This window comes from Pleurodeles waltl, chromosome 8, assembly GCF_031143425.1.
Source record: "Pleurodeles waltl isolate 20211129_DDA chromosome 8, aPleWal1.hap1.20221129, whole genome shotgun sequence".
NCBI classification, from domain to species: Eukaryota; Metazoa; Chordata; class Amphibia; order Caudata; family Salamandridae; genus Pleurodeles; species Pleurodeles waltl.
Genome location: NC_090447.1, coordinates 489,065,271 through 489,088,590, shown reverse-complemented (window position 1 = coordinate 489,088,590; position 23,320 = coordinate 489,065,271). Strand labels below are relative to the sequence as shown.

The 23,320-nt window shown below is 44.8% G+C and overlaps 1 protein-coding gene across 1 annotated transcript in view; it reads left to right on the top strand.

Moving 5' to 3' along the window:
- Nucleotides 1-23,320, top strand: part of TGFBRAP1 (transforming growth factor beta receptor associated protein 1) — a 221,629-nt gene that overhangs the window by 112,729 nt on the left and 85,580 nt on the right. Inside the window, exons 8-9 of the mRNA XM_069204446.1 lie at nucleotides 2,159-2,305; nucleotides 16,983-17,142. Of these exons, the coding sequence (XP_069060547.1) occupies nucleotides 2,159-2,305; nucleotides 16,983-17,142 (307 nt within the window). The remainder of the gene's footprint in view (nucleotides 1-2,158; nucleotides 2,306-16,982; nucleotides 17,143-23,320) is intronic.

Below are 23,320 nucleotides of genomic sequence, written 5' to 3'. Positions count from 1 at the left end.
CCAAATGTAGCTGCCCCATAGAATCATAATTCTTCTGAGCACGTCAGGATAGGGATATCCATATGCGGATTAACAGTTTCAACTACATATGTAGTAATAGACCTTCCAAATGCTTCTGTCCGATGTTCTTGAGGCCTGGCGACAAACTTGCTTTCAGGCACAAAGGTGATAGATAACATTTTAATTCATTATATAGTTCATGTGAAATGCAGAATAAAATGTTAGCCTTTCGTTGTGTATCAGAAGCTAGTGGTGAAAAATGTCAGACTTGACGGAAAATAGTTTTGATGGCCTACTCCACCTATTTTTGAACATTTGAAATATGCTATATTTGCTGTGGCTCATATGACCTTAGAACGCATGCTATTCAGTGTGATTACACTGGTGACGTGAGACACTGTTTATTAGTTTGTTGGTACTTTTCCTTGCAGATTGAATGAGCTTTATCCCCCTTCTGTATAGCAACCCTGCCATAAATATCCAGAGGGGCAGATTAGTTCTGAGAACATATCCCACAACTTTAGAATTTCTGGGAAATTCTGAGCCATTTTGTTTCTGTCTTTTACTTGATGTTAAGAGGGTATCCCTCAATATGAACAGCAGAAGGGTTCTAGTATTGAAAAAGGACACTCATCTGCAAGATACGTTTTTAACCTGCTGAGGTTGGGAGGCTTCCATGAACTCCATTGTATGGTGGTTTCTGTTACATGGTTCAGTATATCACACTGCCTGTAGTACCGTAGTTTACTGATAAGATAGTATAGAAGTGCTGCATACAGATCATTGAAGCCTAAATTGAAAACAGTTCTCCAAATCCATGCACAATGAGGTAAAGAGGAAAAAAGGTAAAATGCATGTTAGTGTTGTTAGCACGAAAAAGTACTTGATAGGTGCTGTCCTTGAGAGCCAGTAACATGTTGGCATCCAAATTCACACCTAGACTTTTGACTTTCACTGAGAGTGGAATTTGTTGGTTAAAAAGCAGACGATGAGAAGTCTGCTTGATGGATATTTTAATACTGCAGTTAAACAAGAGTATTTGTAGTATATGCTTAATTGTGGCGGTGTAATGGGTGAGTACTGCCATGTAGATTTTTATTTTCCAGTTCTGATTCATCACTGCAGTTGCATTGTTCATCCTCTTTGTTGTAATCAAGTTTTAATACCTGGTGTGTGCCAGGGTTAAAAATACATGTTTTGTGCCTGTATACATTTTACCTACATAATTAATTGGATAGTATGCCCATTTTTGCATAATACCAGCCTTATACAATTAACCAGATCAGGTAAACAAGGAAAGGTATATAGTCAGAGGACTGGAACCCAGAGCAGCCCTGGAAGGTTTTGTGAGACCAGTCCCATAGTTTATAGCAGGTAAACCTGACCACTGCAATGGGTATTCTCCCCGCCAAGAAAAGTTGAGCAAAAACTGCACATACTACTTCACACTTTTCATTATATATTCAATTGTATTCGTTTTAAAGCATAGTAAATGATGACCTTATAGTGCACCTGAATACAGCAATCTTTATTGGGCCTCTTCAGCGAGTCCCTCACAATCACCCTTTAACAGTGCCTCTCATCTCGCCATAGCCCCTCCCTCACATATATTTCATTTGTTTTATAGCACCTCTTATACCAGCTGGATCACTTTACATCACATGCACATAAAGAGACAATGAATAATACTGTGTAAGTCAGTGAACAGAAATGTTACGTAGGACATAGGGGATTGCAAGGTGTAGGACTCACATGTCATCCATACGGGTAGGCATTTTTTAAGGGTACTTGGTCTGGGGAAGTATAAACCCCAGGATTCAGAACAGAACACAGTGGTTAGGGTCGACTCTACTAATAACGATTTATTTATACCCAAACAGTTCTTTTTTAGCAGTATTAGGATATTCAAAGACTAGGTAAAACAAAACTTTCTAACCCATACCCCTCCAGTAACAAAAGTGCCCCCTTCCTCTTCCAGCCTCCCATTGAAACATCCAATGCCAGGTACAGCCAGTACAGCCTTGTATATAGTAGGTTAGTAGTAGACGAACAGTCAGTTATACCTGTGATTACTACTATGATTGATGTGAATTAATTGATTTTGAATTTTAGTTGTATATAAAATGTAAAGTGTTTTTTTTTTTTTGCTTGGTTTTAGATTGGTGTTCAGATTTTCACTAGAAGACCTTGTGATGAACAGCAGAGAAATGGCTTTTGTCCTGATGATGTAATCAAATGTCTTAGGAAATACCCCAGAGCAATACTGAAATATCTCGAACATTTAGTTCTTGACAGAAGGTTCCAGGTAAGTAATTGTTACATGACTATTAAGTACTCAGTAAACTCTGGTGTGCCGACGGAAAAGAGAACAGCATTGTTAAATCTTGAAATTAAGCTGGATCATTTTTACAACGTAATAAGGAGATTTGTTTTTTCAGTGAAGAAATCCATGTACTCTGTTTTCTGTTTGAAGGGGTATCTCCATTTAAGTCAAAATACATTGATCACAAGAACATACCTAAACTGACTGATTTTAACTTGAGAGTTAGGAAGTTACATTGAACATAAAACTGAATGCAGCTTTACATATAAATTATACAAACATAAGTTAGTCTTCTTAATATAGTGCCCATGTCAGTGTGTGGTTTTCTGCTAGCACATAAACAAAAATGGAGTTCAAATAAAGGGTGGTATGTGTATGTGTGTGTGTGTGTGTGTGTGTGTATATTCACTGAAAGAAACCAAAGGTTACAGGGGTGTTTAGTTAGGTTCTGAATTTATTCATACAGAACCATAGAAATTCAGCAGTTAGTTATTTCAGGCAACTGTAATGCACGCCCTTCCCATGCACAGTTTTCTTATCAACAGTTTTATTGCAAATGTTGCAGTGATGATATCAAAGATGCCATAGGAGATTTCATCAGTGATATAATATGTGGAGTAATTAGCTGTGCATGGCAAAGGCGCAAGTTAGTTATCTTAGGGCACAAGATATAGTTACTTGAAAGAACTCTAACTATGGGCCTCATTACGAGTTTGGCGGCCCGACCTCCAGACCGCCGTATTATGAGTTGCACAGGCAGGACTGCCAGAAGTCAGTCAAGAATGCATGACTGCCAGTCCTGTGGAGGGAGTGAAATAGGTGGTCCAACCACCAGCACCGACAGCCCGTCAACTAACCACCTACTGTATTACAAGTCCAAGTTATAGTGGCGGTTCAGCCATGGAGGTCTACCAATGGCGGTCCGAACCACAGCAGTTCGCTGTCACCACAGTAATACAGAACACCACACTTGATGGATTTGAAAACAACAGAGCTGACACACATTGCCACACTCGACACACCTGCAAAGCACACTATTAAATACACCCCTTCACACACCACAATCCTTTGTATCTACAACACAAAACACTGTAGACTGAGCGCTCAATAGAAAAAAATATATAATTAGAATAGGCACCCCTGCAATTTTTCTCACATCACTTACCACACTCATCACACTTAAAAAAAAATTGTTTTTTAGTCCCATCCATTTGCACTTCTCAACTTCACAAACTTACCGTCACCTGTTAATTTCAATCCTTTCCCTTAGCACCACCATGTCACCCCAGAAAAATCCTCATTTCACTGACGATAAGTTGAGAGTCATGGTGGATAAAATCATAAGAGTAGAGCCACAATTATTTGGAACACAAGCCCAACACACTACTGTCGTCAGGAAAATGGAAATGTGGCAAAGGATAGTCAACAGAGTGAATTCTGTAGGCACCACCCCGCGCACAAGGGACGACATCAGGAAGAGCCGGAACAACCTCAGGGGGAAGGTACGTTCCATGGTATCCAGACACCAGCTGCAGGTCCAGAAAACTGACAGTGGTCCCCCACCTTCTCCCCTACAACTCACATCTTGGGCGGAGAAGGTCTTGGACATTCTGCATCCTGAGGGCTTGACAAGAATACCTGGGGGAGTGGAGTCGGGTAAGTCACAACACTAAAATATCTCACAAAAATGTATTGTCATGCATGCTTACTTCTCACCTTTGGCTACCTTCACTATCGCCCCACTCACCAGCCCATGTCCACCTGTCCATGAACCACTGTCTGGCATCTCACATGTGAACGAGACTCACCTGGGGGAACAATAGCTGTGTACATTGTGTGTAGTACAGGAATTGACAGCACTACAATTCCCAGTAGACAATTCCTCAGTTACCAAAAACAGAACCGTGTATCATACTCAAAATTACCTTGTTTGGCAAATCCCTAGTTAGCTGTACCTACCTGAGAGGATGTCATTTGTATAGTGTGTGGGTAGTACAGGCACCGCAAAGACTGCAAGGCCAGGAGGCACTGCTAATGTCACTCCACTCAGCCAGCACACTGTCCTCTGATCAAATGATCCTTGTCCCTGAACTCATCATTGAAGTGTACTCACCTGAGAGGTTGATATCTGCATAGTGTATGGGTAGTACAAGCACTGACAGGACTGATAAGGCCGGGAGGCTCTGTCTCACAAAATCCAAACACAAGCCCAGTGTGCATCTGTCCCAATATCCTTGTTTGTGAACTCGCAATGATAGTGTACACACATAGGAAGATATAGTACTTAAAGTAACATGACTGTAAATTCCAGGAGGGCCAGACCCTGTATCTCCAATCACAAGGGCACTGTACATATGTCACAATGTATCCGTCTGTGAAATCAGAAATGAACTTTACACCGCACTTGGGAGGGACCAGGAGACAGATCATGGTACACTCTGTGTTGTGGCTAAACACCTACATCCATGTTGAGCAGCTAAGCCAAGATGAAATTATTGTGGACAGGAAGGACAGCTCAACATGTGTGCACCAGAAAAACATGAACCAAAGGCCTCAAGATGCATCACCTGAATGGTATTGTCAGCAGACACATTCACAATGCACTGATCACATAATGACTACAATCACATATACAACAATGTCCAGGGTCTACCTGCATAAGAGTCAACTAGGACTTAAAAGGATCAAAGGCACATACTGCCCAGACACTGTTTTGCCTGCACTGCTGGCAAGATGTAGGTCTATGTCCATCCTCCCGAGTGCTGGTGAACTCCTATATTCTGCAGCTGGTTGACTGCAATGGATTGGTATATCTCAGAAATGTCAGGTCTATACAGTTGATAGCATAACATGGAGAAAACCTGCCAATCCAACGTGCTCAGCCTTCCTTAAATGTCACTGTAAACTATTGGAGGCAGCTGTCCCAATGTAACTTGTAACATTGTATCTCTCACATCAACAGGTCAGGCTGCCACTGGGAATACCGAGACCACTGAAGGGACTGCTACTGTCCCCATGGATGAAGGTCTCAGTGATGACAACACTCCTGGATGTTGAGAACAGTTTTGGCCCATCAGGGCAACCTGGTCAGACACTAATGAGCCTCGCCATGAACCACATTGACTCCTCCCAGCCTGGTTAAATCTACATCTCAAGCAGCCATTTGGCCCCCTCAACCTGTGTCCCAAGGACAGCAACTACCATCTTGTGCTCCGCAGTCCAGGATCCTGAGTCACAACAACACACCTTTGACAATGATGGTCCTGGAACCAGTGGTAGGGGCAAGCTGTGCCAAGGGCGCAGACACATGGGGGTAGGGTGCATGGGAGGGATGTTGTGGGCCAACGGCATGAGGCCACTGAGGATGGTCCTGACCAGGACTCCATCAGCCAAGTCTTGGGGCACTGTCAGCAATCCCAGGGCGTAATGGGCCAGTTACTTATTGAACTCGGGGAAATCAAGCAGCTGCAGAGAGACTTCCATCGAGAGTCACTTGAAAACTTGAAAAGTGGGTGGGCACAACCACCACCCTGGCCTCCCTATCGGGTGTTCAGGGAGATTAGCAGTACCCTGTTCGGGGACCGTGAGCAACACCACACCCCTTCCTTTGGCCAAGCAATACCAGGTCCCTTTACATTCGTGACAGACAATGGAAAGGAAGGCCTGTCCGGGAAAGCACCTGCCTCACACACCCCTGACTCTGTAGCTGCAGACCCTCCCCTCCTCCACCCCACCCCCAACCCAAGCTGGGACGTCCACCCAAGACTCCAGGACCTCTTCCTGATTTCAGTTCTTTATGTACCAATTATTCAGTCGTTGACTGTTCTCCAACTATGTCCCATCTTCCATGGTAGTAGGAGACTGGACTTTGAACTCCAAATGTTGTGGCATCTACTAATATATCATCATCAACCATGACTGATCCCCTCGCTTTCATTTTCTGTAGCATCAGTTTTTTTTTTATTTCTTGCACCTATGTAAATAAACTCATCAATCAGAAAAACATTGCCTGCTTGCTTCTGTTCCACTGTTGAAGTGTTGAGATGTAAGCTCTTGTGATGCACATGAGGAAGACAAAATGGTAATGGAAGGAGGGATATGTCACAGGTAGTGTCGTGCTGAGGATTCATAGCAACACACTGATACCAGAGTCTGGTCACACCAAATATTTTACTGCACCTTACAGCACACAGGCTGTCAATATGTTTGTATTGTCATAGTCAGGAATGTCTGAACCATATTGAATCGGCCTAGATATGCCAGGGTACCGTCCCCCAGACCACAGAAGGGTTTTGTCAGATCTTGTCCCCTAGAATAGGCTAATGGATTAGTGGATGGTGTCCGAAGCTTGAGCCTTATCACATACCAAAACATGGTCTGCCAACATAACATAAGCCATGGCACAGACAGGGGGCAGTACAACAGTCCCTGATCATGGGTCCATCCCATTACAATGACAAATCATCTGGGGGTTATGATACAACCTATGTCAATGTTGTGGCACAGGCACACTGGCCTCCAATGAGGAAATACATCTACAACTACAAACAAGTCATACAGGATCATTGTCCACACAATGTGAAGGGAGAATGCATTGATTGCATTTGATTAGACCATATCTCAAGGCCATAAGGTCGCAACCATGTGACATCTGGACCAACTCACCACGTCAAACCAGTGTATCCTGCACTTCAGATTTCCATCCACACACTGCCCAAGCTGCCTTGGCACAGGACTCGTACACCCTACATCTGTGACCAACATTACCTGGATCAATCCATGTCCTCTTCCTATGTCAGAACAGCATCAGATCCCAGCCAGTGTTATGACTCTGAAATGCCCACACGAGGATGGCATGGTGAAGGTACCTGGATAATAAACAATACAAAGAGTTTAGGTTGGGAATTTATACCTATGATCATAGGCTCTTATCAAACATCAGTGAATACATTTACATTGCACAGAGACTGACACAAACCCTGCAGATAATCAAGGGAGTGAAATGTTCAAGTTTGACTTAGCAAGCAAAGCTTGAATGTATACTGCAAAGCATAACATCCACAATCTGTTTGAAAAGCGCCCTCCTCCTCATATCCTGACAATTACAGTTCCTCATACAGTCACAGTGATAACATAACAATATTCACTTACACTCAGGTAAAGTAGTGGTTGATGAGATCTAGTCTTCACCTTCTTGCTCATCACTGTCATGCTCACTTGGCATTTCAGGATTCTCACCCGGTGGCACTGCTGGCTCCCCCTCATCTGGGATGTATGAGATATTTTGGGCAATGCTGTGGAGCATGCAGCAGGTCACAGAGATCTTACACACTTTTTCAGGTCAGCAGATGAGGGCTTCACCTGTCTTGTCCAGACACCTAAATCTGGCCTTCAGTAGCCCAAAAGCCCGCTCCATTACTTGCCGTGTTCTTACCTGGGCATCGTTGAAGTGGGCTTCCTCTGGCGTAGTTTGGTTCCTCACCGGCGTCATCAGCCATGGACGGTTTGGGTATGCAGAGTCCCCTGTTATGGAACGGAACATATGTGCAACTATGAGTCCCTCTCATTGGATTTGTTGCAGCAGGCATTGCACACACACACAAACAGGACAGATTTGACTTATCAACCAGCCAGGCCCTCTCTGTGTACAGTTGTGATACAATTTGGGGGATTGTGCTGTTCTGCATAATGAAGGCATCATAGACTGAACCCAGAAAACGGGCACAGACTTGTGAAATGTAGATATCCCCCAAACAAACCGCTTGGACATTGATGGAATGGTAGCACTTTCTTCTGCTGTACACTTGTTCATTGCCATCTCTTGAGACCGAGGCAGCATGTGTACCATCAATAGCTCCAACCTCGTGAGGGATGTGTGCCGAACCATAGAAGCCAGCCTTCAGATGGGTCAAATCCTCACATTGAGAAAAGCGGCTACAGCTGTCCAAGTGTTTCAAAATTGCCAAGAGTGCATCCTGCCAGGAAGACCTCAACTACCTGAGCTGCTGTGCACTGCATCTAAGAGCAATCATGCCACATCCATCAAGTGATGGTCCTGCTCCTGAATGGACAGCTCTGTGGTGCACCAGAGGAGCTGGCGAGTGCCTCATGTGCACAGTTTTCTTTTTACTTTGACATATAGTCCCTCCTCACAGGCTAGAGTGTGACCATGTGTGGCAGAATGTGAACTCAGAACCGTGTATATACAGTAAGTGTGCATCAATGGGAGGGTCAATGTGCATGTAATGGTTCAGTGCCAGTTGTTGAGTTCTGATACATTGTGGTGTGTGTGTGTGTGTATTGAGTGTTCTCTGATCCACCTTGTGTTGGATGCACATAACTACGTGAAGTGACATAACAGCCAACCCCAGACATTTCTTACCTCATGGATGTTATCAATGTGAGAGCGCATGAATTAGCATAAACACATGAGTTGTTATTGCATGTTGTATGTGTCAGTTGTGTGTAATGCAAGCTATGTGTATGGTGCCACAGACATTTCAAACCACATCTGCCCTTGCTTTACTGTTGTTTGGAAGGCATATCCTGACTTTTTGTGCCCCTCAAGTTGGCACAAAAATACCACATGCCAATTGGCTGTTGGCTGCATGGTGTGCTGTCATGCATGGCAGTGTTGGGAATGTATTTTCTTGTAGGTCTGTCTGATCAGCCTGCAAAGACCAGTGCCTGTCAGATATATCTCACTGTATTGTCCAAGTCTGGGCTGGTGTCGAATCACTTTTGCTATGCAACTGTGCTCACTCCCTGTATCCCAGCGCACCATGTTATGAGGCCAAATCTTTCCCCAGTGCTAATATGCAGCGTATTGAGGCTTTATCCTCTGATAAGAATGTAAATGGTATTAGGGGAGCGCTGATGATCTGTGACTGATGTGCACTTGACATCTTTGTCAATGTGTATTTCAGAGCCTTGACAGGTCCCTTTAGCCCACAGCCATGTTGTCACCTTCATACAGGTCACATGTGTCCTGTGCAGGCTCATTGCATTTCTGACATTGCATAAGTGCAAACTGTGGGTTGTTTACTGATAATTCATGATATATGACTCGGTTGTTTGGTCACATTGCAGAAAATGTACAATGCTTGCCTATGTTTTCTGAAAGTAATCAATGTATTATGGACACATGCCAAAAAGTGTGTTTTGTGTTGATGACGAGACACACAGACCCCCACCCCCTCAGGTGGCATGAGTCTGCATCTGTATTTGCACATGTTCACACCTGGGCAGGCTAGACTCTTGCTGTACCCACCATGCCAATCCCTTCATTGTTACCCATGTGCAATGTTAGAGGTTTTACCCTGGCAGTAGCCTGTAGGGACTGTATGCAGAAGATGATTCTCGCAGATTGTGAGTATTTTGATGCATTTATGGCTGAGGAGTTTACCTTCCAGAGTCCACATAGGTGTGATGTGTCTCGTAGTGTTTCTGATCTCTGTCAGGCTGCTAGATCATGTCCCAAAACATGTCAGTTGACCTACCTAGTCCGTGCACGGCCTGAGCTGGGTGGTGGGTGGGGCTGCATATTGGGAAGTGTTTGTCATCATCTCCTTGTAGTCAATGACTGATATGTGCTGCACTTGGTCAATATAGGCAAGACAGGATGTTCTTATCTTGGTATACTGACATGTATGAGACTCTGCCATTTTGGATGGGACTTGTTGACATATTTTTTTCTCTTGTCTTTTGCATCCATGCAGGTCAACACCCAATCAGAAGAAAGGGATTTGGAGAGCCATCGCCAAGAAGGTGTGGAACCTGGGGTTCCACAGCTGGAAGGGCGTGCACTGTCGCAAGAGGTTGGAGGACCTGAGACGCTGGGTCCGGAAGATGGCGGAGTCCCAGCTGGGGCTGACCTCCCAACGTGGGTGGGGTGCCAGTCGGACCATGAGTCCCCTAATGGCCCGCATTCTCGTAGTGGCCTACCCAGAGCTGGATGGGCATTTGAGGGCAGCACAGCTGCCACAAGGGGGTGAGTACAGGGCAAACACCTGCCTGTCACATTGCCAGGTGATTGAGCGATGTACTGACTGATCCTCCTGACAATGAGGGATGAGCCATGTGTCACACAGTGGATGGGAGATTGTTTGGGTTGACATGTCATGTGTATCAAACTGGTGTGTCTTGCCCTTTGGACCTGGGACCGAGGACAAAACTGGGGGGGAATCCTAAGACCATTTGCTCAGTAGGAACCACAGATGGCTGTGTACAGTGATCATTCATTTACTGATTGTTGTTCTATTGGGTGCAATTTCTATCGACCAGATCACTCTTCCTAAATGTCACAGACCAAAGGTAAGTAGCTTGTGGATCAGTGTACTCTGCCATGTGTCTGGGTATATGTGTATGTAGACATCAGCCACCCACGAGCTAGTTATCTTCAGTGTATGATGGGTGCTGGTGCTCCACTGCAGTCTGTGATGTGTAGGTGTCCATCATACATAAGACATCGCTTACATAGCTATTTGGTTGCAGCTGTAACAAACTACTTTCCCATGGTAAGTGAACATTTCTATTGACATGAATGATGTGTCATCACTGTTTCCAACATCCCTCGTGCCCACATGTCAGCTTGTCTCCCTTTCTCTTTAGGAAACATTTCTGCGCTGCAGTTCCATGCATGTTATACCTATGTTGATGGGATGATGTCTGTATTCCCTCACATATATATGCATGGGAAACTGATAGTGGAATATTACATCTACAATGGGCCACCATTTCAGGTGGTACCACAGACAGGAGTGTGTCACCATTGTTCATGGTTTGACATGTACCTTCGTGCGTCATAGTATGTCATTTGGAATGTAGAACTGCCGTAGCTATGAGGGAGATAACAGATAGGCCCGGAGTGTGGAACCACTTTGTGTTTATCTATGCCCTTGATGTGGAATCATGTGGAAAAGTGCACTGCACATGTGTAATGATTAAGGATTGTGTCCTGACTGTTGGCATGCATCATGGAGTGAGTTGCAGCGATGTTGACATCATGTGTTTTGGTGCAGGTATTCATCCACAGATGGACACCAGGTTTGGTATGTCCAAGATGTGGTTAGTGATGTTGGTGCTCATTGGGCAACAGGTTGAGGGCCTTATAATATTATGTTAACATTCTGTGTCTCTCCAACATGCAAAGGATAGATGTCTACTGCAGAAACACTCAGATGATGTCATTGTAATTGGTGTCAGACATTAGTGATGACTATCCTGGGTTTAGCTAAATCATTGTTTTGTTTATTCTGGGGACATCTCTCCCTGACATATTGAACCTGACGTCAACAGTGTTTCTTTCAATGCCACATGTGAGGCCTATCTGAGTTACATTGATATTACCTCCTTGAACCTATTGTGACAGATGTACATTTCTGAATAGTTTCCTGTGTGACATGGTTATTTCCATGTCACCTATTCCAGGATATTTAAGTTTTGGGATCCACTTAGCAGGATTTCAGGGCAACATTTCTAAATATGGGTTCATCATGTATGTGCCAAATAGATTTGTGCACAACCTTGTGTGGGATATGTGGGAATGGAATTTACAATGGTATACTGTTGTCTGCCATTAGTTGACTGAGGTCTGCTGCATGTGGGACATCTTTGAGGACAAACAGGACTCCTAGGTGTATGGTTAGTGTGGATCCAAGACTTTTCACCCATGCAATTGTAGTGTGTCTGTGGTCCTGATTTTACTGTGGGCCCCTGTAGTAAATCCAGATGGCATGCATACGTATGTTATGGCACATGTATGCACCACTTAGATGAGTAGTTTTGGTGGGTCCTACTTGACATAATGGTATTGTTAGTCAGTCTCAGTTTTTTTTCAAGTGTTATCATGGACATGTGATGACCATATTTCTTTTTGACCTTGCAACATCAGCACAGACAAGCAGAGGGGACGGGGCTGAGCCAAGTGGGAACGCATCTGGCCACAGGACATCAGTTCAAGAGACAACTGACACAGAGGGACCCAGTGGCCCAGAGGGCGAGGGGAGGGGAGCACCATGGGGGATACCGAATCTGCATCATCATCATCATCCTCTGATTCCTCTGCTAGTGGCCACTCCCTAGTGACAGTGGACCCATCGGGCATCCCCCAGTACTATCTTTGCCTGCCACCCCCCTTTCTATCACTGCCCTCTCTGTTGATTCCCACCCAGTTGGCCGAGCTCGCTAAGCCAAGAGGGTGGGCATCTCCTTCGCAAGAGAATAATCTCTGTGTGTCAGTCACCCATTGTGAATGTCTTCCTGAAAGGCATTCATGGTGCAATGGCTGGCCTTCAGAGATCTTTTCAGGCTCTTGGCTCCAAACTGACAGCAGCCAGTCACCCCCTCCACCATCCGCCTCCCCTCTACCTCCCTCTTCCCAGTCCCCCCCCGCCCCACCTACCCAAAGCACACAAACCGATCTGCAGACATCCACCTCAACAGACAAACTGAATGCATACAAACACAAGCACCACAAGACACACTAGTAAGCACACAAACAACATCCACCTACAGACATGACAACAGTCACAACTTCCCTGACACCCCCCCACCACCATAGACATGACATCAAGCGTACCTACAAACAGCACCACAGCAGTTACTGACACAGCCACCACACCAATCCTACTTGCAGACACCACCCCAGCAGACCCGCAGGCATCCACCACAAACACCACACCTGCAGACACCACAACTTCAGATAAACATACATCCACCACATCCAGCCAGGCACAGTCAACACTCCAACAGACCCACCCACCACTGCACCTCCCATCCCCCCTAGGCATACAAATGCCCACACTCTCCTACCCAACAAACACCCACCACACACAAGCATAACTTGCATAAGCATACATCTACGACATCCACATCTACACTGCCTACAACCACTCCCTCAACCTCCAAATCCCGACCCCCTTCTGATGACCGTCCCTGTGTGTCCAAAAAACTGTTCCTATGTGAGTTTGACCTTACCCCTGTTCTCCCCCCCACACCCAAAAGGACCCCACCCAGGTCCAAGGCCATCCCTTCCACTTCCAAGACGTCCCCTGCCCCCCCTGCAAGCACCCATACACCTCCCCCTAAAAAGAAGCCCACCCCTCTCAAGAAGAATCTCTCCCCTTCCAAGAAGACCACGCCTTCCAAACTGCCCCCCCTCCAAATACGATTCCCCCAACCTCCCCACCCCTAGATAATCCCTGAGGTGCCTGCATGCCCCTTAAATCTCCTACCTTTGGTGATTCCATGGCAGTTGGGAGTCAAGTTTTGGCACAACACTGTGGTGTTTTGGACTGGCCATGGCCTTTGGACTTTAAAAAGTTTCCAAGTTAATAAACCCAAACAGTTGGATTTTTTGGCGTACACATTTGTCCTACAATTCCTTTAACACCATTATGTTGTTCCTGTTTAATTTCTATTGTGTGCCTGCAGTTGTCTGTGTTTCAGCCTGCATGTGCTGCTGTTTGTAGTATGTGAGTTTGTGGGCATTGCTGGTGTCCCCCGAGAGAAGGGCATATGTTGTGTGTATAGGTATGTGTGTAAAAGCAATGTTGCTGTCATGGCATTGTGTAGTATATGGTATGATAAGTATTTCTTTTTTGTGTTGTGTAATGTGGGCATTTATGGTGTTCAACGTGTCCCCCTGAAATGGCTTCTGTATGTATCTGTTGTGTGTCATCTTGAGTTTTGTTTGTGCAGACATGGAGTGTGTTCAGTTGTACTGGGTGTGTTTGAATTTGCCTGTGCATGTGTCCCTTTAGGTGCGTGTCTCATGCAGCTAGTTCCTGAAAGGGTGTGTGCTATGCAGTAGCAGTTTTATGTGGTTTGATAACTTGCCCTTCCCTATTATGCAGATGTGCATGATATTTGAGTTTAGTAGTGTTTGTCCCTGGGACCCATGTAGGGCCATTTCTTGTGCACATGTTGTTTGAGGGGCCTGTTCGACGTGATGTATGTCCCTGTGTAGTCCCTTTCCCTGGGCATCTCAGATGCCCCCCCAATTTGTGCCGATATATTTGTCATGTTTTCTTTTTCTATTTGCCTCTCTGTGTTTTGTGCATGGCATTGTGCTGTGATGTGTATGTCCACTGCAGGGTTGTTTCATGGTGGTGTTTGTGTTCCATGCCACTTCGATACATATGTGTGTTGTATGTGTGGACAGCCCCTGGCAAGTGGAGTGACAATGTTGTCTAACTTTCACTGTCCCGGTGCCTGAGGTGTGTGGCCGTGTGTATTAGTTTAGTGTTGAGGTGCAGTGTGTGTGTATGTGTGTGTGCTGCCGAAAGGGGGCTACTGTGTGCGTGTCCGTGTTGATGTATGTTTGTGGGTGTCTTTGTGGACTGGGACATGTACCTGCTGCCCGTGGTGCACCCTGTATGATGTGTAAGCAGGAGCAACACACTGTTTTTAAGGTTAATAATACAGGTAGGTGTGTGTATGTACTTATGGTTGCTGGCGTCCACAGTGTCGTGGATTTAGTTGTCTTTCGATGAGCAGGGGCAGGTGCATGATGTTTGTGAAGGACTTCATGACCGCACTGGATGTGTAAGTCTGCCCGCAGGCGAGTGTCTCCTTTCATACTGTCCGCTTCCGCTTTCTGATAATTGGTGGTTAGACCGCCACTGTCACGTTGTCTGTGTGCAACCTCGTAATGAGTCCAGTGGCAACACAGGCTCCGCTGGCCTGTTTATGCTTCCTCGTGACTGTGGCGGTCTGTGTTACCTGGCTGTGCCAGCAGACCACTGGCGGTCTTTTGTTAGTGCGACCGCCATACTGTAATACAGCGATCCAACCTCCAGATCAATGGTGGTTAGGCTGCTGCCAGGGTGGTCCGTGGACTGCCAAACTCATAATCAAGCCCTAAAACTGCTTAATTTGTATGGTTGTGTACGAGTAAATTTAGAACCTAACTATAACGTCCTTGTGACGTTTGATTGTTTTTTTTTTTTTCAATGAATTTCCATGTTTTTTAAACATAGTCATTTTAATTACTATTCGTTAATCCAACTGCCGTGGTGCATGGCCTCTGGCCGTCCGTTCCATGGGTAGGCCTCAGGGCCTTATAACCACCTAACCCCGCACCGCACACAGCCTTTGGCCGGGCACAGCAGGTGGTTGGCCACAGGACCTGTATCTGTCAGTGAATCTGTGAGTGGGTGCGTGAGTGTCTTAGTGGGTCTGAAAGTGGGTGTGCGTCTATAAGTGGGTGTGTGAGTGGGCACACGAGACTGAGTGCATTTATGAGTGAATAAATTAGTGTACGAAAGAAAGTGAATTAAAAAAAATGTTTTTTGTATATTCTAGAATATCCTCAAATATTCAAGAATATCCTCGAATATTTGAGGATATTCATGAATATCACACATGGTGAAGAAAAATAATTTTGTACCCATATTTTGACCCTAAAACACCCCTGTATCTCAAACCAGTGGTCAGAGTACCTCCACCCTAACCCCTTATACCACTTCTTTCTATTTTCAGTCTTGAGAATTCTCTCCCATGACATAAAATGGCAGCCGCAACTTTCTAGTCTGGTTGTGGCCAGCCAATTACATTGCTTCTATTCCAAGGCGTATTCGCAAAAAATTTCGAATATTTGTGATTTCTTTACGGTCAGAGATCTACAAATTTAAATAACCAAAAGCGTAATCTGCGTGCTGACTGCTGTCTTTTTACCAAATCCATCTGGCGGTTCGGGCTGTAGTTGTGCCTACAGGTCCAACTATGGGAATTAACATGGGAAACGCATCTTTTTTAAACCCCCGCCCCCTCTTTTCTCAGCCTCCGATTGACAGATCACCCCAAAACTTTCCATGTGCAACAAGAATCACTGAGACACTTTTTTGGAAAATCATGTGAAGATTTGTCAAACAGTGCCAACATAGGCAATTCAAAAATGCTTTTTCTTTGGAACTATGGTGTTAGTGTGTGTGTGTGTGTGTGTGTGTGGATAAATATGTGTGTATATGTGTGTTATTTTTTTATTTGCAGAAAAAGATGACATAGAAAAACTTTGTGATAGACTTAGGAATTCTGAATTTTAGGTGGGTCTATATGGTTATATAAGGTAACGCTGGTGATTTTGGCTTTTTTTGGCTTTTTTGTATTGAAGTAGTGTTATTATCCTTCAGTAAGAGAGGAGAAGAAATTACTACATGGGGAAATAGAAGCACAAGCTTTCCTTAAACAGCAGCAATACTGACTAATATTTTTTTATATAGCAATTTTGATATAATTCAAAATTAGAACCGTTTAGAGTGTGCATCTGGTTTTGTGGATAAGCTGATGGGGACAGGTCGTGGCTGTTATGATGGGCAAGTGGCTAATTGGATGAATGAGTTATCAGTAAAGTGGATATGGATTGTTATCAATAGTTGAATGTGTCCTTGGCAAGTCATGAATGTGAGTGAATGGATGGTGTTTGTTGGTAAATAAATAATAGAATGATAGTTACAAGGTGGGGGTTTGTGGAGGTACCCTTCCCCATTCCCATCTTCCGTGGGTACACTCAACTCTCATTGACTTCTCTGACACTAAACTGTTATATAGACCCCAAAAACCTTCATCCTGTGAGTGAAGGTATCAATGGAAATAATGTCTCATGGCAGTTTGTGTAATATTTAATCTTATGTCTTGCACTTTCCTTTGATATTTACAGAAAGAGAAGTACCACACACATTTAGCTGTTATGTACTTGGAGGAAGTCCAACGGCTAAAATCCTTGGCTCTGGAGAATTGTGAAGAAATGGTTGAATGTCAAACTAAATTCCGAAGTTTACTTCAACAGTCTGATCTCTACAGGGTTCACCTTCTCTTAGGTATGGTGTAAGTTTAATGTACTTTGTAGTCAAAACTGTTTTTTAAGGTAGGTAAACCTTTGTTGGACTCTGAATGGGATTCTCCCAACACTGAATCTTTCATAGATTTACATGCTTGAATATTCCCAATTGTCAGGCAAGAAATCCACGGTTGCACTAAAAAAAAAAAACATTGAAAACAGTCATAGATCACATGTAGGCATTCACCTCATTATGTGACCTGAACTCTGGCTAATGAGTGAAAGCACTCCAAGTTCCAACACCCCAAACTGAGCTACTCCATTGAGGATATCAGATTTTGGGTTAGGGTCTTTGAAAGCGTCAGAGAATGTATTCCCTCATAGTTTTGTTGCATGAGTAGTCTATTCAAGTTCTTCTATAACTCAACAGTAAGCTTGCTACCAACAATGAACACCTGATAAGCATGTTCTATTTTCCTGGAGACCTTGTGTTTGAAGACTGGTAATCTTACTCTTTGTTCAAGCCAAAGACTCATAATAGATTAGATTAGTGGATTAAGATGCATTAAGAAGAAGAATCAGTCCTGCCCAGGCAAAAGATACTGAGCCTCATTTCAACCCTGGTGGTCACCGACCGCCAGGGTTGAAGTGGTGTTCGTACCGCCAACAGGCTGGCTGTACAAATCGCCATATTTTGACGGCGGCGATAGTGCCGCGGTTACACCGCCGGGACCGGCGGTTTACCGCCATGGATGTCCCGGTGGTCAGAATCTGCCAGGGCAGCGCTGCTCGCAGCGCTGCCCTGGGGATTTTGACTCCCCTTACCGCTAGCTTGTCCATGGTGGTAGACACCGCCATGGAAAGGCTGGCGTTAAGGGGAGTCGCGGGCCCCTGCACTGCCCATGAACTAGGCATGGGCAGTGCAGGAGCCCCCTGGCACAGCCCCGTCGCGATTTTCACTGTCTGCCTGGCAGACAGTGAAAAGCGAGACGGGTGCTGCTGCACCCGCCGCACCGACACATTGCCGCCGGCTCCATTAGGAGCCGGCTGCAATGTTACAGCCGACATCCCCGCTGGGCTGGCGGGCGGAAACTCCAAATGCGGCCAGCGGGTTTCCGGCCGCATGGGCGGCCGACTTGCAGTTCAGCATTGGCGGTCGGCCTCGTCCGACTGCCAAGGTTGAAATGAGGGCCACTGTCTCCAAACATGAAGACATTGGGATTGGCTTCATAGGAATAATATATATGTTGAAGCAAAAGAAGAACATTAAACAGATTCTGATTTTGAAGAAATCAGCGCTTATTCAGTAGAGAAACAAGAATCGCTACCTGAAACATATTTAGAGACTCTGTAAGACTACATAAACCTACTGTGACTCAAACAAAATGATTTTCAGAGCTACCTGAAACACCCCAAACTTTTAAATGCATGACTGTTGATGATATGTTGTATGCAAGAAAAAATTGAGTAAGCATAAACACTCAACATGGATAATTTCAGTAGAAGGAAAGCTTAACATAACTCATCCAAATGCTGCTAAACAAATAGTCACCTGTAGGGAAAAGCCAAAAGACCTTGCCTCAGCTTCTTTCAGACAGTGGAGATCAAATGGGGCGAGTTAGGACCTTTACCTTGACGTAAGACAGGACATGTTAAAGGTTTCAACTTCAAAGATTAGGGCCCTCATTACAAGTTTGGCGGGTGGCAGAGGTTGCCCACCAAACTCGTACCACCATCATGCCGCCTGCGCGCCCAGAACACTGCCGGCCCTATTAGGATTTCAGCACAAGGCCTTCAAATTTACAACGGCTTGTAATAGAGCCAGCACCAATGTGACGGTGCAGCAGGTGCAGCAACACCCAACACGCTTTCCACTGCCTGTAATTTGGGCAGTTGAAAGCACGACCGAGCTGTCCATGAGAGCCGCTGGGCAGTGCCAGGGGCCCCCATGAGGCCCCTGGCACCCCCTTTCCACCAGCCTTTACATGGCAGGGCTACTGCCATGAAAGGCTAGTGGAAAGGGGACTCTTAATCCGCAGGGCAGTGCTGGTTGCAGCGCTGCTGTGGCGGATTGAGATCTCCAGCCTGTCACCTGGCAATCGGCGGTCCAACTGTGGCAGCTCTGCCATGGTCGCGATGTCGCGGTCAGACCGCCACTTTGGCGGCAGGCCGACCGTGGCCTTGGCTGTCTGGTGACCGCCAGGGTCATAATGAGGCCCTACGTCCTCAAAATGTAAATAGGAGACAGAAAGATTGACTACCCCAGAAGAAAGAAAACAAGCTGAGGTGTTCGACAGTCAAAGATAAACAACAAAAATAGAAACATTCTGTCTCAAAAGACAAATAAGAAATGATGAGATTATCATCTTCAAAAGACTGATGTCTGAGATAGAGAAGCACTATAATTTGAACTTTGAACTCATCTTCTTCGAAGGAGAAGAATCCAAGTCACATTCAGGAAATCAAGAAAAAGGAACAAAATACTCAATCTGGAATAGAAAATTTACCATAAAAGGAAAAGAAATCAAAGACTATATCACACAAAAACCAATAGACAGAGAAAACAAATCTAGGGAAGATTAAGGAAGGCTAAATCAAAGAGAAAAATGAGACCTACTTCTATGGATAAAATTGAAAAACTACCAGAGGGCATATTGTATTGATATTCAGAAAGGAGAAGAGGTTATTTGCAGTGAAATTGAGGCAGGATCTTCCATGAAAAATATTGAGTCCCAACTCACTAAACTGTCCCCACCAGATAGCATTGCAATGTATCATAGTGTAGATCGAAGAGCAGTGGATGCCTTTGGGGTCCTGATGGAAGTGCAGGAAGAGTAGTCACGTTTCTTGTCAACTCTTAAGTAAAAATCTGTACTTTCCAATCATGCTAGAAGTTTTAGAGCGAGGTCGAGAAATATATTTTTTTAAATGTTGCTTTCAGAACAGGAATCCCCAGAATCTAAAAGAAATACAAACTGTTACCACGGAACCGACCACAAAGCATTACATCACATGAGGAACTAAACTCTAATTGTCAGTGCATCCAGGGAAAATGTCCAGTCCACAAGAATGCATGGCCCACCACCAAATTGAGACAGTAAGAGGTGGTTAAAGGCAGTGGGCAGAAGAAAGGAGTCGGCAACAGGCATGCAAAAGATTTTAACAAACTCAATTGTCCTGCTTAGTAGATATGTACAGTGTGAGGACATGGGAGATGTACTGCAGCATTTTCAAGAACAATAACAAAAGAGCATGAAGTCAAAAGTTTAAGAAGACATATCAGTTGTAATTATGTGCTTAAAATTTGTTTTGGACGGCACTGAAATAGCCCGAAGACCGGTGTTAATGTAACAGATTTTAGAAGGCATTCCTGGTTAAGAATTTCATGTTTTACAAATGTTTTTGGCCCAGTAGTAGATCAAGATCTGAAACAAATGAAAAATACTAGTGATACAGCAAATGCAATTTGGGAGAGGGGCAATCTTGCAAATGAGTTTCCTTTGTAGAGATCATCCATTTGCAAGACCAGTACAAGGTAGATTCCCCTTCACTAATGGGCAACAAAAACAAATTATGCCTGATAGTTACCAGGGCCAGTCACAGTGGCATGACACAATCCATTTGCTTCAGAAGGAAAACATGTGGTTGAAGCAGTAGAGCTGACTCCCCTTCCAACAAATGTCTTTTAGTGGTGACCCACTACATATAGCACCAATGGGAGGCAGAATCAAGGACTACCTACACGACCATCCACCTGAATAGACAAATGGATACAAAACATTATAAAATTCCAATATTACTTAGAAGTTCTTTAAAACATACAACATATCTCCCAAAGAAACACAGATGCAAACAAGGACAATTAGAAGTACTAGAGCCGAATGTAAAAATACTAGGAATGAAAGATGAATTGGAAGAGGTACTGCGCCACGAAAGGCAGGACTTGACTTTGAGACTAGTATTTGGCCTAGGATTTGAAACCAGTTCATCAAGACAAACATTTCAAATGACCACTCTACTCAACAACATACCTCTACTAGAAAATAACAACTTCTTGGCCTTGATAGACCTAAAAGATGTTTATTTTCATATACAAATATATACAAATGCATCATGCTAATTAGAAGTATCTCAGGTTTGTGATAATGGGTTCTCAATTTATGGTTTTACCAATTAGTATAAAGTCTGCACAGAGAGTCTTTAGAGAGACACTGCCGGTGGTGGCAGTGCATCTCAGGAGAGGAAGAATGATTGTGTACCCTTACCTGGACGACTGGCTGGTCAGGGCAAGTTTTTTCCAGTAATATTCCCAGAACTTCCACATGGTAATGGACCTACCCTGCTGATTGGGGCTACAAAGAGAATGTAAATAATTTCCAGTTTCACAGAGACAGAAGAGTTCTCTGGGGGCAACAATTGACAAACAATTATAGAAGAAAGTAAATTATTATTTGGGGCGGGCCACACCACTTCAAAGAATAATAACACTAACTTGTTAGGATGAACCCTAAAGTCACAAAACTAACCCATGCTTAATCTCTCCGTAGTTACAGCTCAGAGTACATATGCTTAGTTTGGGTACTCTGTAAAGTGTTTATGCAGACCAAAACTGTTATAAAGTCAAAACACGAAACCATAATCCCAAACCAAATTAACAAATAGAGTATATTTCAGTGAACAAAACGACACAAAAAATCAAAAACCCAATAAGGGGAACCATAGATATGCATTTTTAAAGTTTTAAGTAAAAATAGCACCCAAAAGCACTAAGGCCAGTGATCGTGTATGGAAGCAGTAGACTGACATTGGGCCGACCCTGATGGAGCGTGGGATAGATATACCAAGTGGGGTTGTCTGGATCGAAGATTTTACTTCCTTAGTCTTTTTTATGGCACTCAGAATCGTCCAGCGTATCAAGGCTGACACAATATGAACTTGTATCGACACATTTGCTGCAAGGTCCTCCTGGCAGAGGTCTTGGAAGTACACAAATGGTATAAATCCCAATATTTTTAAGGGTTTCTGAAGCGGATCCACTAGGTCAGCTCTAAGTCTCTCAGGATGTCAGGGACATTACTAAGGAGCCAGGACTCACTCCAGCTGACACCAACAGTAACGTTGAGTCCAGATCCAGTACAGGTGCTTGTCATTTCAGGATAAATGCCTCTAGTAGTTTCTTGTGTCCCTGTAGCCACACAAGCGGTTGAACAGGTGGACCCTTTGAAGGAAAGTACCGTCTTTCTTGCGGTGGTTACCCCCATTTTCTGCCTATTGTCAGTGTGTTTGACTGCTCACTGGGATCCTGCTAACCAGGACCCCAGTGAGTATGCTCTCTCCCTTCTTACTTGGTAACTTAGTTACTTACACCCCACATTTGGCATACTGGTACCTCCATGTAAGTCCATAGTATATGGTACCCAGGTACCAAGGGCATTTGAGTACCTGGGGATCCCCATGGGCTGCAGCATGTATTATGCCACCCATGGGGAGCCCATGCAAAAGTGTATCTGCTTGCCTGCCATTGCAGCCTGTCTGAAAGGGTGCATGCACCCTTTTCACTATAGGTCACCCATATGGCAGGCCTTCCTAGCTCAGAGGGCAGGGTGCAAGTACCAGGAGGTACCTTGGGAAGGGTAGTCTTCCCAAGCCACTGGTATGCTTTGAAGGGCACATTTGGTGCCCTCCATGCATAAACTAGTCTACACTGGTTCAGGGACCTCCAGTCCCTGCTCTGGTGCGAAACTGGACAGTGGAAGGGGGAGTGACCACTCTCCTGTCCATCACCACCCCAGGGGTGGTGCCCAGAGCTCCTCCAGAGGCTCCCTAGGTTCTGCCATCTTGAATCCAAGGTTGGCAGGGACATCTGGGAGCATCTGAGTGGCCAGGTAAGACAGCTGACGTCAGAGCCCCCTCCTGATAAGTGTTCACCTGGCTAGGTGACCAATCCACCTTTCAGGGCTATTTAGGGTCTCTCTCTTGGGTGGGTCCTCAGGTTCGGCTTGCAAGATTCCAGCTGGACCACACTGCAACCTTTACTTCGACTTCAAGCCACTGAAACCGCAACTGGACCCTCAAGGTACTGACAGTCTGCATCCACAACGAAGACTCTGGTTGCAACATTGTTTCCACAGCTCCTTCCAGATTCTGCAACATTTCCCCGGCTGTGCATCCACCGAGGGCGGCAAGTCTTTGGTCTGCATGAGAAGGAACAAGTAATC